This window comes from Erpetoichthys calabaricus, chromosome 7, assembly GCF_900747795.2.
Source record: "Erpetoichthys calabaricus chromosome 7, fErpCal1.3, whole genome shotgun sequence".
Lineage (NCBI taxonomy): Eukaryota > Metazoa > Chordata > Cladistia > Polypteriformes > Polypteridae > Erpetoichthys > Erpetoichthys calabaricus.
The window spans coordinates 12,632,369-12,650,410 of record NC_041400.2 but is presented as its reverse complement, the minus strand read 5'-3'; the positions used below and the strand labels follow the sequence as shown (position 1 = coordinate 12,650,410).

The 18,042-nt window shown below is 44.6% G+C and overlaps 1 protein-coding gene across 1 annotated transcript in view; it reads right to left on the bottom strand.

The window, feature by feature from the left end:
• LOC127528794 (uncharacterized) overlaps nucleotides 1–17,216 on the bottom strand; it is a 254,061-nt gene extending 236,845 nt beyond the window's left edge. The window contains exon 1 of the mRNA XM_051929835.1: nucleotides 16,454–17,216. Within this exon, the coding sequence (XP_051785795.1) occupies nucleotides 16,454–17,087 (634 nt within the window). The 5' untranslated portion in view covers nucleotides 17,088–17,216. The remainder of the gene's footprint in view (nucleotides 1–16,453) is intronic.
• Between the last annotated feature and the right edge of the window lie 826 nt (nucleotides 17,217–18,042).

The window sequence follows — 18,042 nt, the reverse complement described above, 5'->3', positions numbered from 1 at the left end:
AGGCGCCGAGCAGGTGTGGGTATACTTATTGCCCCCCCAACTTGGAGCCTGTACATTGGGGTTTACCCCGGTGGACGAGAGGGTAGCCTCCCTTCGCCTTCGGGTGGGGGGACGGGTCCTAACTGTTGTTTGTGCGTATGCACCGAACAGCAGTTCGGAGTACCCACCCTTTTTGGAGTCCCTGGAGGGGGTGCTAGAGGGCATACCTTCTGGGGACTCCCTCGTTCTGCTGGGAGACTTCAATGCTCACGTGGGCAATGACAGTGAGACCTGGAAGGGCGTGATTGGGAGGAATGGCCCCCCCCGATCTGAACCTGAGTGGTGTTTTGTTATTGGACTTCTGTGCTCGTCACGGATTGTCCATAACAAACACCATGTTCAAGCATAGGGGTGTTCATATGTGCACTTGGCACCAGGACACCCTAGGCCTCAGTTCGATGATCGACTTTGTGGTCGTGTCGTCGGACTTGCGGCCACATGTCTTGGACACTCGGGTGAAGAGAGGGGCGGAGCTGTCAACTGATCACCACCTGGTGGTGAGTTGGCTTCGATGGTGGGGGAGGATGCCGGTCAGGCCTGGTAGGCCCAAACGTGTTGTGAGGGTCTGCTGGGAACGTCTGGCAGAGCCCCCTGTCAGAAGTAGCTTCAACTCCCACCTCCGGCAGAACTTCGACCACATCCCGAGGGAGGTGGGGGACATTGAGTCCGAATGAGCCATGTTCCGTGCCTCTATTGTTGAGGCAGCTGACCGGAGCTGTGGCCGTAAGGTGGTCGGTGCCTGTCGTGGCGGCAATCCCCAAACCCGTTGGTGGACACCGGTGGTGAAGGATGCCGTCAAGCTGAAGAAGGAGTCCTACAGGACCCTTTTGTCCTGTGGGACCCCGGAGGCAGCTGATAGGTACCGGCAGGCCAAGCGGAATGCGGCTTTGGTGGTTGCTGAGGCAAAAAACTCGGGCGTGGGAGGAGTTTGGGGAGGCCATGGAGAATGACTTTCGGACGGCTTCGAGGAGATTCTGGTCCACCATCCGGCGTCTCAGGAAGGGGAAGCAGTGCAGTGTCAACACTGTATATGGTGGGGATGGTGCGCTGCTGACCTCGACTCGGGATGTTGTGGGTCGGTGGGGGGAGTACTTCGAAGACCTCCTCAATCCCATTAACATGCCTTCCAATGAGGAAGCAGAGCCTAGGGACTCAGAGGTGGGCTCCCCCATCTTTGGGACTGAGGTCACCGAGGTGGTCAAAAAACTCCTTGGTGGCAGGGCCCCGGGGGTGGATGAGATACGCCCGGAGTTCCTCAAGGCTCTGGATGTTGTAGGACTGTCTTGGCTGACACGCTTCTGCAACATCGCATGGACATCAGGGACAGTGCCTCTGGATTGGCAGACCGGGGTGGTGGTCCCCCTCTTTAAGAAGGGGGATCGGAGGGTGTGTTCCAACTACAGAGGGATCACACTCCTCAGCCCCCCTGGAAAAGTCTATTCAGGGGTCCTGGAGAGGAGGGTCCGTCAGATAGTCGAGCCTCGGATTCAGGAGGAACAGTGTGGTTTTCGTCCTGGTCGCGGAACAGTGGACCAGCTCTATACCCTTAGCAGGGTCCTGGAGGGTGCATGGGAGTTTGCCCAACCAGTCTACATGTGTTTTGTGGACTTAGAAAAGGCATTCGACCGTGTCCCTCGGGGAATCCTGTGGGGGGTACTCCGAGAGTATGGGGTACCGGCCCCCCTGATAAGGGCTGTTCAGTCCCTGTACGATCGGTGCCAGACCTTGGTCCGCATTGCCGGCAGTAAGTCGAACCCGTTTCCAGTGAGAGTTGGACTCCGCCAGGGCTGCCCCTTTGTCACCGATTCTGTTCATAACTTTTATGGACAGAATTTCTAGGCGCAGCCAGGGTGTTGAGGGGGTCCGGTTTGGTGGGCTCAGGATTGGGTCACTGCTTTTTGCAGATGATGTTGTCCTGTTTGCTTCATCAGGCCGTGATCTTCAGCTCTCTCTGGATCGGTTCGCAGCCGAGTGTGAAGCGGCTGGGATGAGAATCAGCACCTCCAAATCCGAGACCATGGTCCTCAGCCGGAAAAGGGTGGAGTGCCCTCTCAGGGTTGGTAGCGAGATCCTGCCCCAAGTGGAGGAGTTCAAGTATCTCGGGGTCTTGTTCACGAGTGAGGGAAGAATGGAGCGTGAGATCGACAGGTGGATTGGTGCGGCATCCGCAGTAATACGGGCGTTGCATTGGTCTGTCGTGGTGAAAAAGGAGCTGAGCCGCAAGGCGAAGCTCTCAATTTACCAGTCAATCTATGTTCCTACCCTCACCTATGGTCATGAGCTATGGGTAGTGACCGAAAGAACGAGATCGCGAATACAAGCGGCTGAAATGAGTTTCCTCCGCAGGGTGTCTGGGCTCTCCCTTAAAGATAGGGTGAGAAGCTCAGTCATCCGGGAGGGGCTCAGAGTAGAGCCGCTGCTCCTCCACATCGAGAGGAGTCAGATGAGGTGGCTCGGGCATCTGATCAGGATGCCTCCTGGTCGCCTCCCTGGTGAGGTGTTCCGGGCATGTCTAACCGGGAGGAGGCCCCGGGGAAGACCCAGGACACGCTGGAGGGACTATGTCTCTCGACTGGCCTGGGAACACCTTGGGATTCTCCCGGAAGAGCTAGAAGAAGTGGCCGGGGAGAGGGAAGTCTGGGCATCTCTGCTCAAGCTGCTGCCCCCGCGACCCAACCTCGGATAAGCGGGAGACAATGGATGGATGGATGGACATTAGGGCAAGCTATCAGTGTATCTGTGATCAATCAGTTTGTTCTGGCTCAGATTGGTTCAGATGATGTGTTTTTTCTCAAGGAGCACATTGAGGAAACACAGTTTGAAATTGACAACCATCATTTTATGCTCATGTCTTTAGTTGTGTCTGTCTTCCACAAACTAAGGCTGCACCATACTGCCAGACTGAATACTCTCAAATTACAGAGTGGCAACACACGGAAAAAAACTATAAGACAGTTCTATTTCAAGGATTTTAGATTCTATCCTGTATATATTTAAGTAACCACATTGTGTGTGTGTGTGAGAGAGAGAGAGGAATGAGTGAAATGTTTTCAGAAATTATTAAGCCAATTTGTATACAATAAAATTGTTTGTTTTTGTCATTGAATGTATCAACAACAACACAGGAGCGCCGCAGGGGACTGTACTTTCTCCGGTCCTGTTCAGCCTGTATACATTGGACTTCCAATACAACTCGGAGTCCTGCCACGTGCAAAAGTTCGCTGACTACACTGCTATCGTGGGCTGCATCAGGAGTGGGCAGGAGGTGGAGTATAGGAACCTCATCAAGGAGTTTGTTAAATGGTGCGACTCAAACCACCTACACCTGAACACCAGCAAAACCAAGGAGCTGGTGGTGAATTTTAGGAGGCCCAGGCCCCTCATGGACCCCGTGATCATCACAGGTGACTGTGTGCAGAAGGTGCAGACCTATAAATACCTGGGAGTGCAGCAGGATGATAAATTAGACTGGACTGCCAATACTGATGCTCTGTGTAAGAAAGGACAGAGCCGACTATAGTTCCTTATGAAGGCTGGTGTCCTTCAACATCTGCAATAAGATACTGCAGATGTTCTATCAGATGGTTGTGGCGAGCGCCCTCTTCGAGGCGGTGGTGTGCTGGGGAGTTAGCATAAAGAATAGGGACGCCTCACACCTGGACAAACTGGTGAGGAAGGCAGGCTCTATTGTAGGCACGGAGCTGAACAGTTTGACATCTGTGGCGGAGCGACAGGCGCTGAGCAGACTCCTGTCAATCATGGAGAATCCACTGCAGCCACTGAACAGGATCATCTCCAGACAGAGGAGCAGCTTCAGAGACAGACTGCTGTCACCGTCCTGCTCCACTGACAGACTGAGGAGATCGTTCCTCCACCACACTATGTGACTCTTCAATTCCACCCGGGGGGGTAAACGTTAACATTATATAAAGTTATTGTCTGTCTGTATACCTGCATTGTTATCGGCATTGTTATCACTCTTTAATTTAATATTGTTCTTTATCAGTATGCTGCTGCTGGAGTATGTGAATTTCCCCTTGGGATTAATAAAGTATCTATCTATCTATCTATCTATCTATCTATCTATCTATCTATCTATCTATCTATCTATCTATCTATCTATCTATCTATCTATCTATCTATCTATCTATCTATCTATCTATCTATCTATCTATCTATCTATCTATCTATCTATCTATCTATCTATCTGTTATATAGTGCCTTTCATATCTATCTATCTATCTATCTATCTATCTATCTATCTATCTATCTATCTATCTATCTATCTATCTATCTATCTATCTATCATATCCTTGTTTTAACAATGGTTCTTTTTTTCTGGCCGACAGATCAGAAATATCTCATCCAAGCTTCAGCTCTGTCATGTCTGTTGTGCTGGAAGCCATAAACCGATGATCGAAGCTCAACATTCAGTTTCAATATGGTTTGATTATACGTGCTTAATATTACAATGGAAATTTGCAGCAATGCCTGGTTTTACTAATATCATTGAAGAAATGTACTACTATCATATTGCAATTAGGGTTCCTAACGAGAGTGAAATTGCTTTTATTAACCATAAGCAGTTACATTCCATTAACACTTAAGTTGTCTGTGATGCCAAGATGAGACTGACAAGCATAACTTGGTGGCCAGGGTCAACACATGATTCATTTATGGTTTATTTTGACGCAAATTATTGTTGATCAGATGACTTGCTAGATTGTTGGTCAAGTAATTGGTCTGAACCCCCAGCATTTCAGATGGTCTGTACTATACATTGTAACAGCACTGACGTCACTGCATGTGTCAGGTGGTAATGACTAGCCACTCACACACTGGTACCTTACACTTTCACTGTTAAAAGAAAGATCAGACTGCCAGTTGCAGTCTTACTATTTTGTCTTTCAGACATTGGTCAAGTTTTCGTCTCAATAATTAATAATAATAATAATATTTCTGTGGTGAGTTGGCACCCTGCCCGAGATTGGTTCCTGCCTTGTGCCCTGTGTTGGCTGGGACTGGCTCCAGCAGACCCCCGTGACCCTGTGTTCGGATTCAGCGGGTTGGATAATGGATGGATGGATAATAATACATTTTATTTAATAGGCGCCTTTCTTGGCACTCAAGGTCACCTTACAATAAAATTAAACAACATTAGTAAAATTAAAACAAGAGAATGATAAATCAAAAAGCAATAATTAGCAAACAAACAAAGATAACTGACAGTAGCAGTGCAAAATTTGCAATTGGTATGCCAGTTTGAAAAGATAAGTTATAAGGGTAGTTTTAAAACGTGTTATTAAATCGAGCTGACGTATATGAAAGGGAAGAGAATTCCAGAGTTGAGGAGCACCATGAGAGATGCTGGAGCTCCCGTAGAACAGAGTTTGATGTGCGGTACAGAAAGTCGAGCTGCAGATGAGGATCTGAGTGAGCAAGAGGAGTGTAAGTCTGGAGAAGATCAGTGAAGTCGTGGAGAGCTTTAAATATTAAGAGTGGTATTGTGTATCGTATTCTGTAGTTAACAGTGAAGTTGAGAGAGAAGAGGTGTAATATGTTCAGTGGATTTAGAACAGCAGGTTATTATCCTGGCAGCAGAATTTTAAAGAAGTTGTAAGTGATGGATACGTTATTGTGGGATGCCAGATAGAATAGCGTTACAGTAATCTATACATGAGGTGACGAGGGCATTAACCGATATTTCAGTACTGTGTTGTATAAGAACAGGTCAAAGTCTAGAAATGTTTCAGAGATGGAAGAAAGCAGTCAGAGAAATGTTACTTATGTGGGAGAAATTAATTATTATTATTATATTTAATAATTGCCATTATTATTGTATACTGCGGTGGGCTGGCGCCCTGCCCAGGGTTTGTTTCCTGCCTTGCGCCCTGTGTTGGCTGGGATTGGCTCCAGCAGCCCCTGTGACCCTGTCGTTAGGATATAGCGGGTTGAATAATGGATGGCTGGATTATTAGTGTATAAATGTATATAAATAGTTACATTTAAACGATTCACCAAAATCTGTTGTATGTAAACGATACTGTTTTAGACGTTATTGTTTTATCATCAGAAAGCCCGGTTTCCACGTCTACCTTTTTTAGTTTAAATGGCACTTTTGCCACTCGCAATATGGTGGACGTGCTGACGTATCGTGTCGACTGGACAACACAGTGAATGCGCCGTCTATCTATATATGTCTATGGAGTCAACAGCCACTGCTTCAGGAGCCAGAGGCAGGACAGGGAGGACAACGCTTGCTGGAGGAGGAGGAGTGGAGGTAGAGGCAGTGGCAGATAGAAGAATAAGAGACAGATAGATAGATAGATAGATAGATAGATAGATAGATAGATAGATAGATAGATAGATAGATAGATAGATAGATAGATAGATAGATAGATAGATAGATAGATAGATAGATAGATAGATAGATAGATAGATAGATAGATAGATAGATAGATAGATAGATACTTTATTAATCCCAGGGGGAAATTCAGAATGTTGCTGTGCTTTGTGCTTATTGTGCTTTACAATGTGACTGCGTTGTTAGAAACGATTTGGGAAATGTTTCCCAACAAATAAACCTGTGTGCAGTGCTGGACTTGTGGACCTTGTGTCTGTCTGTGTCTGGTTTGGAGAGCTGGAGCGCCCCCCAACAGACCACACCTATAAAAAAAAAACACAAACCTAAACGACTCGACAAACAAGCTTACAAGATTCAAGCAGACAATCCAGTCAAACAGCAACATCGCGAACACCACTCATGGTCTGTTTCTGGCCGTTTCTCCAAGTGTTCGTAGCCAATGATATCCTTGGTTCCTTGGGGCTGCAGTCAGGAAGGTGACAAGCGTCTAGAGTTGCCAGTCCTTTGATATTCTCCTTTATAAACTACTGCATGGTCTCCTCCATCCAAATTCCAGTTCCGCAATAAAAACTTCCTGTGATAATCTTTTCTCATCCTTTCCAAGAATGTGTTTGAGCCATCACAGGTAAAATTGGGAGATGATGTCTTACAAGATCATTGCCTCTTCTTTGCGTCTGAAGATCTGACGGTGTAATTGGTTGTTGCTCTCACAGTTTAAGGGTATTTATGTATTTTATTTTTGTTTTTGGGTTACTATGTTTTTTATTTGTTTTATTTGTACATCTTTTCTGTTGTGGCAGGAGGCTAGGGGGCCAGACCCAGCCGGGATGCCTGGAAGGACTGGGACACAGTCTATACGTCTCCTGGGCCGCGAGGGGGCAACCGCCCTGGATAAGCAGGGGACCACAGGTACGGAGCAAGGAGGCACAAACCCGTGGGAGTCCGTGGCTACCGTCAGGGGGCGCCCCAAGTCTCATAAAGCCCGGGAGATCTGCACTTCCGCCACACTTGGGAAGGTGGAGGAAGGTCCTTCCAGCGACACCTGGAGTGCTTCCGGGTGCTCATGCGGCACTTCCTCCACACCAGGAAGTGCCACCGGAAGAACGTCATCAAGCACCTGGAGCACATCCTACAGTCGAGGAGTTAGAGCATGACGAAGCTCCAGGGACAGGAGGAAGAAAGGCGGCCCACAAACAGTTGAAGGCCCGAGTAAGGGTGCTTGGTGCGGGAAGCACTGTGTGTGTGCGAGACATGTGTTTGGGGACACTTGTGTAAATAAACGTGTGTGTTTTATGAACTGTCGGTGTCCATTTGGTTCTGTCTGGGCTGAACCTCTCACACTGTATACTACTTAGTTTTTACGTATTTCTGCTTGTCCCGCTATGTGCCATGTATTTTGTGGGTGCTTCCCCAAAATGTGGGTACACCTGCCTATCACTATCAAGGGACTGTCCTCAGCCCTATAAAAACTGGGAAAACAAGCAGTCCCTTGTGGTTCATTTAACACTCTTGGTTGTTTTGGTAAGTGATATTGATTATTGCACTTTTTTTTGTGGATTTCCTGGATTTTGACCTTCATGCTTCATCAGTAATGGTTCTTTCTGGATTTGTGTCTTAGGACTTATTTGTCACTTGATTGCTTATTTCAAGGAACTGCTGCTATGTCTTTTGCACTATTAGGAGCTTTTGTTAAGAGAAATATGTTTGTGAAATATACAGTACTGTTACAAAGAATGCTTTCAGAAATATCCATCCATCCATCCATTTTCCAACCCGCTGAATCCGAACACAGGGTCACGGGGGGCTGCTGGAGCCAATCCCAGCCAACACAGGGCACAAGGCAGGAACCGATCCCGGGCAGGGTGCCAACCCACCGCAGGACACACACAAACACACCCACACACCAAGCACACACTAGGGCCAATTTAGAATCGCCAATCCACCTAACCAGCATGTCTTTGGACTGTGGGAGGAAACCAGAGCACCCGGAGGAAACCCACACAGGCACGGGGAGAACATGCAAAGTCCACGCAGGGAGGACCCAGGAAGCGAACCCGGGTCTCCTAACTGTGAGGCAGCAGCGCTACCACTGCGCCACCGTGCTGCCCTTTCAGAAATATAAATAATGATTGTTTATTGTTATCAATTTACAAAATGTAAAGTGAGCGAACAAAAGAAAAATCTAAATCAAATCAATATTTGGTGTTCCTACCTTTTGCCTTCACACCAGCATCAATTCTTAGAGGTCCACTTGCACAAAGTCAGAGATTTTGTAGGATTCTAGTCAGGTGTCTGATCAACCAATTCTACCAAACAGGTGCTAATGATCATCAATGTCACACGTAGGTTGAAACACAGTCATTAACTGAAACAGAAACAGCTTAAAACTGGGTGAGGAACAGCCAAACTCTGCTACCAAGGCGAGGTTGTGGAAGACAGTTTCATGTCATGGCAAGATTGAGCACAGCAACAAGACACAAGGTAGTTCTACTGCATCAGCAAGGTCTCTTCCAGACAAAGATTTCAAAGCAGACTGGGATTTCAAGATGTGCTGTTCAAGCTCTTTTGAAGAAGCACAAAGAAATGAGCAACGTTGAGGATCGAAGACGCAGTGGTCGGCCAAGGAAGTGCAGCAGATGAAAGACACATCAAGCTTATTACCCTTCGAAATCAGAAGATGTCCAGCAGTGCCATCAGCTCAGAACTGGCAGAAACCAGTGGGACCCAGGTACACCCATCTACTGTCCGGAGAAGTCTGGCCAGAAGTGGTCTTCATGGAAGAGTTGCAGCCAAAAAGCCATACCTCCGATGTGGAAACAAGGCCAAGTGACTCAAGTATGCGGGAAAACATAGGAACTGGGGTACAGAAAAATGGCAGCAGGTGCTCTGGACTGATGAGTCAAAATTTGAAATATTTGGCTGTAGCAGAAGGCAGTTTGTTCATTGAAAGGCTGGAGAGTGGTACAATAACGAGTGTCTGCAGGCAACAGTGAAGCATGGTGGAGGTTCCTTGAACGTTTGGGGCTGCATTTCTGCAAATGGAGTTGGAGATTTGGTCAGGATTAATGGTGTTCTCAATGCTGAGAAATACAGGCAGATACTTATCCATGGGCGGCACGGTGGCACAGTGGGTAGCGCTGCTGCCTCGCAGTTGGGTCACCTGGGGACCTGGGTTCGATTCCCGGGTCCTCCCTGCGTGGAGTTTGCATGTTCTCCCCGTGTCTGCGTGGGTTTCCTCCGGGCGCTCCGGTTTCCTCCCACAGTCCAAAGACATGCAGGTTAGGTGGATTGGAGATTCTAAATTGGCCCTAGTGTGTGCTTGGTGTGTGGGTGTGTTTGTGTGTGTGTCCTGCGGTGGGTTGGCACCCTGCCCGGGATTGGTTCCTGCCTTGTGCCCTGTGTTGGCTGGGATTGGCTCCGGCAGACCCCCGTGACCCTGTGTTCGGATTCAGCGGGTTGGAAAATGGATGGATACTTATCCATCATGCGATACCATCAGGGAGGCGTATGATTGGCCCCAAATTCATTCTGCAGCAGGACAACGACCCCAAACATACAGCCAAAGTCATTAAGAACTATCTTCAGCGTTAAGAAGAACAAGAAGTCCTGGAAGTGATGGTATGGCCCCCACAGAGCTCTGATCTCAACATCATCGAGTGTGTCTGGGATTACATGAAGAGACAGAAGGATGTGAGGAAGCCGACATCCACAGAAGATCTGTGGTTAGTTCTCCAAGATGTTTGGAACAACCTACCAGCCGAGTTCCTTCAAAAACTGTGTGCAAGTGTACCTAGAAGAATTGATGCTGTTTTGAAGGCAAAGGGAGGTCACACCAAATATTGATTTGATTTAGATTTCTCTTTTGTTCATTCACTGCATTTTGTTGATTGATGAAAATAAATGATTAACACTTCCATCTTTGAAAGCATTCTTTGTTGATTGCATTTTTTCACACCTGCCTAAAACTTTTGCACAGTACTGTATATTTTTTCTTTTAAAGATTCTTTGCCTGCCTGCTATGTATACAAAGGTTGATGGATTCTTCCTCTTGTAGGACTTTTTGAGTTCGCCCAAGTTCGTAACATGAAGATGGTAGCACACATTTCTACACATTCACATTTTTGGATCTCTCAAAAAAAAACTTGAAGAAAATTGAATTATTTAGAAACTAGGCTCAGGACTTTGTCTCACATTTTGTGTTTTAAAACTCAGTTCTTATGTATATTTTTATTTCTCACAGTTTTGTCTGTTATGCGTAATGAGAGGTGAGGCACAAGGGAAGTAATGGAGGTGACCAGAAGAAGAAACATTGAGATTTCTGGCTAATAAAGTCATTGGCAGAAGGTTTATGTCCAAATTTTCATCAAACCAAAACGCTAACCAAAAATCAAAGCCCTAGCAGCAGGAATCAACAATCGCTGCAGCGATACAACGGCCCAAATCCCAAATCAAAATTAAAACTGTAACTAAATTCTAAAAATAAATTTAATCCAGTTGATACGAAATTCAAAATAGTAGTCCCTGACAGATATGTAAAGTAAGCTACTTGAGCAAGATACTCCTTTTCACGCAACTTTGAAAATATGAGTATCGGTAAGATAGGTGTATGGAATGTTTAATGCTATTTTGAGCTTGCTGATCATGAATATAATAAAAATATTTTAATATATTACTCTTTACACCTGGTCCTAGCCCTCGAAGAGCTACTCCCAGAAGGTTAAAATGAGTCATTTCAAACAGAATCATTTTAGACTATTTGAAGGTCAGTACCTACAAACATGATATTTTTGATTTTTGATCCTTTGGTAGCTCCGTGCAGTTTGTCCCCCATATGAGAATCAAATCAGTGACATGGCAGCACTAACTGCTGAGATATCCTACACAGTATATGAAAAAAAATAGTCATGAGAGAATGAAAGTGCAGAAGCTGCAGATTACTGAGTGTCTGCGCCCCCCTGCTGGCATGAGAAAATTACAAAATCTCACTTTTTTCACATTGCTAATTATTTATTTCACTTCTCCTTAATTACCACAAAAAGACAAACTAATGTAGCTAACCACACATGGGTGCTAATGTGTTGGTAGGAAGCAGAATGTAAAGGTACCGTATCTTCATTTTTCACATACATCTCCTAAAATTAGTCTAGGCTAGAAGGCGCATTGCATTTTCAGAATTCCTCTGTTGGTCATACTGCACTACCCATAGACACAGTATGCATTTGTTCATTTAAAGGGCCGCGAAGCTGTCCAGCCTTAACTCCCGGGGTACTCAAAGTTGCAAATAGTGATGTATTAGTGGTTATTCATTGCATTAGTTATAGTATGACTGGTGACCATATATAAAATTTACTGGACCTACTGAATCAAATTTTAGGTTAGATAGATAGATAGATAGATAGATAGATAGATAGATAGATAGATAGATAGATAGATAGATAGATAGATAGATAGATAGATAGATAGATAGATAGGAAAGGCACTATATACTAGATAGATAGATGGATAGATAGGAAAGGCACTATATAATAGATAGATAGATAGGGAAGGCACTATATACTAGATAGATAGATCAATAGATAGGAAAGGCACTATATAATAGATAGATGGATAGATAGGAAAGGCACTATATAATAGATAGATGGATAGATAGGAAAGGCACTATATAATAGATAGATAGATAGATAGATAGATAGATAGATAGATAGATAGATAGATAGATAGATAGATAGATAGATAGATAGATAGATAGATAGATAGATAGATAGGAAAGGCACTATATACTAGACAGATAGATGGATAGATAGGAAAGGCACTATATACTAGATAGATAGATGGATAGATAGGAAAGGCACTATATAATAGATAGATAGATAGGGAAGGCACTATATACTAGATAGATAGATCAATAGATAGGAAAGGCACTATATAATAGATAGATAGATGGATAGATAGGAAAGACACTATATAATAGATAGATGGATAGATAGGAACGGCACTATATAATAGATAGATAGATAGATAGATAGATAGATAGATAGATAGATAGATAGATAGATAGATAGATAGATAGATAGATAGATAGATAGATAGATAGATAGATAGATACTTTATTAATCCCAAGGGAAATTCACATACTCCAGCAGCAGACATACTAATAAAAAACAATATTAAATTAAAGAGTGATAACAATCTATCTTACTAAACCACAGTTAATTTATGCACGGCGGACGCACAGAGGTGCATGAGTACTGCCACAGTCAAACGCGGCGACTTCCCAGAGTCAGTAGGTGGCGCCCAAAGAACAGAACATACTGCGCCATTGTGCCCGCCCCACAGTCAAACGCAGTGCCTTCCCAAAACGCAGCGGCTTCCCAGAGTCACCGCCCCAGAGTCAAACGCAGACAATAACTTTATATAATGTTAACGTTTACCCCCTCGGGTGGAATTGAAGAGTCGCATAGTGTGGCGGAGGAATGATCTCCTCAGTCTGTCAGTGGAGCAGGACGGTGACAGCAGTCCATCGCTGAAGCTGCTCCTCTGTCTGGAGATGATCCTGTTCAGTGGATTCTCCATGATTGACAGGAGTCTGCTCAGCGCCCGTCGCTCTGACACGGATGTCAAACTGTCCAGCTCCGTGCCTACAATAGAGCCTGCCTTCCTCACCAGTTTGTCCAGGCGTGAGGCGTCTCTCTTCTTTATGCTGCCTCCCCAGCACACCACAGCGTAGAACAGGGCACTCGCCACAACTGTCTGATAGAACATCTGCAGCATCTTATTGCAGATGTTGAAGGGCGCCAGTTTTCTAAGGAAGTATAGTCGGCTCTGTCCTCTCTTGCACAGAGTATCAGTATTATCAGGTTACGGAGACATGGAGTTATTTGCACCTACCTAAGTGCATAGGTGTGGCGATTCTCCAGTTCCACAAAATAGCAAAGGGTGAGGCCCACAAAACAGGTAAAACCACAAGGCCAAGTGTGACCCCAGGAAAATGGGAGGCTTTAGGCCTGTCTAGGCCTCAAAATACAAATAAACTATTAAAGTTTCAAAAATAGTAAATAGTTTCAAACTCTTGAAAAATGTCTAACCAAGGCAAGATCCGTGCAACTTTGGCAGGAGCAGAGATAAGTCCCACCAGGAATCTTATAAATTAAAAAAATACTCCACCCAATAATGGTATTTTTTTATATGTTTATCCCATGCAGTTTATAGTAATAGCTGAGAACAGTTTTTAATCTCAAGTTTTTATGCAGCATGAGAGAGAAAAGTTTATGATATGATAGAAACCAACAGTAAAAAACGTTCATGGAAAAATGAAAACAAATCGTAATGTTACTTGTGCTCATAATCCGCATATCCATTATCCAGTCATATGCACAAAAGTTTTATTGACTGAGAAAAGGCCAGTCAGTCCAAAAATGAGCATCGAGGAATAATAACACTAATAACGATTACTTTGTGTGTCCGTAACACCTTCTTAAAGGTACCGAAACATTCTGAACTACAAAGATAGCAATGATGAGCTCTTTATTTTCTGCATCTACTGACATTGAAAACTGAGGAGCTTTTCTTGGTCGTTGACCTGAGTGCTGAAGCCCTAAATTTAGACTATGAGGTGATCTAATTTAGGCTATTTATTGGTTATAGTTGAGGTTGGAGCTACAGGAGTGAAAACAAAAGGGCCCAAATCCTCGAAACAAACACAGTTAATCCACTTTTTACTTTGATGAACGAGTATTATGTTCCTAATGCATTTTTTCAATTGTGTATTTTTTCCAGCCAGTTGAGGTTAACAAAACATTAGTGCCTTGTGACACCTACTGTAATGTTGGCAGCAGAAGATGGAATTTGAACCTCTATGTACCGCAGGACACGCAACTCACACGGAAGCTACCTAAGAAGGATTGTTGGAAAAAGAAGTGAAAAAAATGATCTTTCATTAAAGGGAGAATCTATTATATGGATTTGTCAATCTTTAAAATGTCTTTCAGTTTCAAGTCACCAGGGGTCTTGTTTGTAAAACTTTGTGTGTGTTCAAATGTGAAAATATGCATGCGCCAAAAAACAGAATCATACACGTCAAAACAAATCCAATTTATAAAAACTGGTGTACGCACATTTGTATGCAATTTACCCTTTATAAATCACAATCATCTTGTAAATATGATTACGTGAACGTGCCTCGAAAGCTGCCCACTTGTCACCCTGAAACAACACACCTTTATGGGCTGGCACCTGACACATCCAGACACTGCCACCTGCATCTGAGGAGTCTTACGGTGTTCTACACACAGCATTGAAGCACCTCTCCTCTACCCTCTGGTTTCAGGTAAAAGTGTAAGGTACCAGTTTGTGAGTGGCTAGTCATTACCACCTGACACATGCAGTGACGTCAGTGCTGTTACAATGTATAGTACAGACCATCTGAAATGCTGGGGGTTCAGACCAATTACTTGACCAACAATCTAGCAAGTCATCTGATCAACAATAATTTGCGTCAAAATAAACCATAAATGAATCATGTGTTGACCCTGGCCACCAAGTTATGCTTGTCAGTCTCATCTTGGCATCACAGACAACTTAAGTGTTAATGGAATGTAACTGCTTATGGTTAATAAAAGCAATTTCACTCTCGTTAGGAACCCTAATTGCAATATGATAGTAGTACATTTCTTCAATGATATTAGTAAAACCAGGCATTGCTGCAAATTTCCATTGTAATATTAAGCACGTATAATCAAACCATATTGAAACTGAATGTTGAGCTTCGATCATCGGTTTATGGCTTCCAGCACAACAGACATGACAGAGCTGAAGCTTGGATGAGATATTTCTGATCTGTCGGCCAGAAAAAAAGAACCATTGTTAAAACAAGGATATGATAGATAGATAGATAGATAGATAGATAGATAGATAGATAGATAGATAGATAGATAGATAGATAGATAGATAGATAGATAGATAGATAGATAGATAGATAGATAGATAGATAGATAGATATGAAAGGCACTATATAACAGATAGATAGATAGATAGATAGATAGATAGATAGATAGATAGATAGATAGATAGATAGATAGATAGATAGATAGATAGATAGATAGATAGATAGATATGAAAGGCACTATATAACAGATAGATAGATAGATAGATAGATAGATAGATAGATAGATAGATAGATAGATAGATAGATAGATAGATAGATAGATAGATAGATAGATAGATAGATACTTTATTAATCCCAAGGGGAAATTCACATACTCCAGCAGCAGACATACTAATAAAAAACAATATTAAATTAAAGAGTGATAACAATCTATCTTACTAAACCACAGTTAATTTATGCACGGCGGACACACTGAGGCGCATGTGTACTGCCACAGTCAAACGCGGCGGCTTCCCAGAGTCAGTAGGTGGCGCCCAAAGAACAGAACGTACTGCGCTGTTGCGCCCGCCCCACAGTCAAACGCAGTGCCTTCCCAAAATGCGGCGGCTTCCCAGAGTCACCGCCCCAGAGTCAAACGCAGACAATAACTTTATATAATGTTAACGTTTACCCCCTCGGGTGGAATTGAAGAGTTGCATAGTGTGGGGGATGAATGATCTCCTCAGTCTGTCAGTGGAGCAGGACGGTGACAGCAGTCTGTCTCTGAAGCTGCTCCTCTGTCTGGAGATGATTCTGTTTAGTGGATGCAGTGGATTCTCCTTGATTGACAGGAGTCTGCTCAGCGCCCATCGCTCTGCCACAGATGTCAAACTGTCCAGCTCCGTGCCTACAATAGAGCCTGCCTTCCTCACCAGTTTGTCCAGGCATGAGACGTCCCTCTTCTTTATGCTGCCTCCCCAGCACACCACCGCGTAGAAGAGGGCGCTCAACAAAACCGTCTGGTAGAACATCTGCAGCATCTTATTGCAGATGTTGAAGGACGCCAGCCATCTAAGGAAGTATAGTCGGCTCTGTCCTCTCTTACAGAGTATCAGTATTGGCAGTCCAGTCTAATTTATCATCCAGCTGCACTCCCAGGTATTTATAGGTCTGCACCCTCTGCACACAGTCACCTCTGATGATCACGGGGTCCATGAGGGGCCTGGGCCTCCTAAAATCCACCACCAGCTCCTTGGTTTTGCTGGTGTTCAGGTGTAGATGGTTTGAGTCGCACCATTTAATAAAGTCCTTAATTAGGTTCCTATACTCCTCCTCCTGCCCACTCCTGATGCAGCCCACGATAGCAGTGTCGTCAGCGAACTTTTGCACGTTGCAGGACTCCGAGTTGTATTGGAAGTCTGATGTATATAGGCTGAACAGGACCGGAGAAAGTACAGTCCCCTGTGGCGCTCCTGTGTTGCTGACCACAATGTCAGATCTGCAGTTCCCAAGACGCACATACTGAGGTCTGTCTGTAAGATAGTCCACGATCCATGCCACCAGGTATGAATCTACTCCCATCTCTGTCAGCTTGTCCCTAAGGAGCAGAGGTTGGATGGTGTTGAAGGCACTAGAGAAGTCCAGAAACTTAATTCTTACAGCACCACTGCCTCTGTCCAAGTAGGAGAGGGATCGGTGTAGCATATAGATGATGGCATCCTCCACTCCCACTTTCTCCTGGTATGCGAACTGCAGAGGGTCGAGGGCATGGCGGACCTGAGGCATCAGGTGGTGAAGCAGCAGCCTCTCCATGGTCTTCATCACATGTGACGTCAGAGCGACAGGCCGGAAGTCGTTCAGCTCACTAGGACGTGATACCTTTGGGACTGGGGTGATGCAAGATGTTTTCCAAAGCCTCGGGACTCTCCCCTGTTCCAGGCTCAGGTTGAAGATGCGCTGTAGAGGACCCCCCAGCTAAGTGTACCAAATAGAGGTATGCTGGGAAGGCCGTTTACCTTCATCGAGTAACTAATAAAAAAATACTGAAGGTAAACGGTTCTACGTAATGGTGTTGACCGCGGGTGTTTTATAGTGTAAATTGAAAGGACTGTTGCAGTCATTTTGTGTTTATTTAAACGCCTCCTTAATTACAAGCAATGTGATTTTTTAAATCTAAACAAACTACATTTTTTAATCTAAACAGTACATCACTTCACTTAACCTATATCCATCCATCCATCCATTTTCCAACCCGCTGAATCCGAACACAGGGTCACGGGGGTCTGCTGGAGCCAATCCCAGCCAACACAGGGCACAAGGCAGGAACCAATCCCGGGCATGGTGCCAACCCACTGCAGGACACACACAAACACACCCACACACTAAGCACACACTAGCGCCAATTTAGAATCGCCAATCCACCTAACCTGCATGTCTTTGGACTGTGGGAGGAAACCCACGCAGACACGGGGAGAACATGCAAACTCCACGCAGGGAGGACCTGGGAAGCGAACCCAGGTCCCCAGGTCTCCCAACTGCGAGGCAGCAGTGCTACCCACTGCGCCACCGTGCCGCCCCTCACTTAACCTATAGAATATGTGAAATCATAGTACTTTTTATAAATGGAATTTTTTTTCTATTTAACCATTTCACTCTAAACGGTAAGTAGAATGTAAATCACAAATAAATTAAAGGACACAAGCTGTAACTGTTTATGAAATGAATGGTAAGAAAAGTATATTCATAACGAATTAAAAATAAAATTACGTGGATGTGA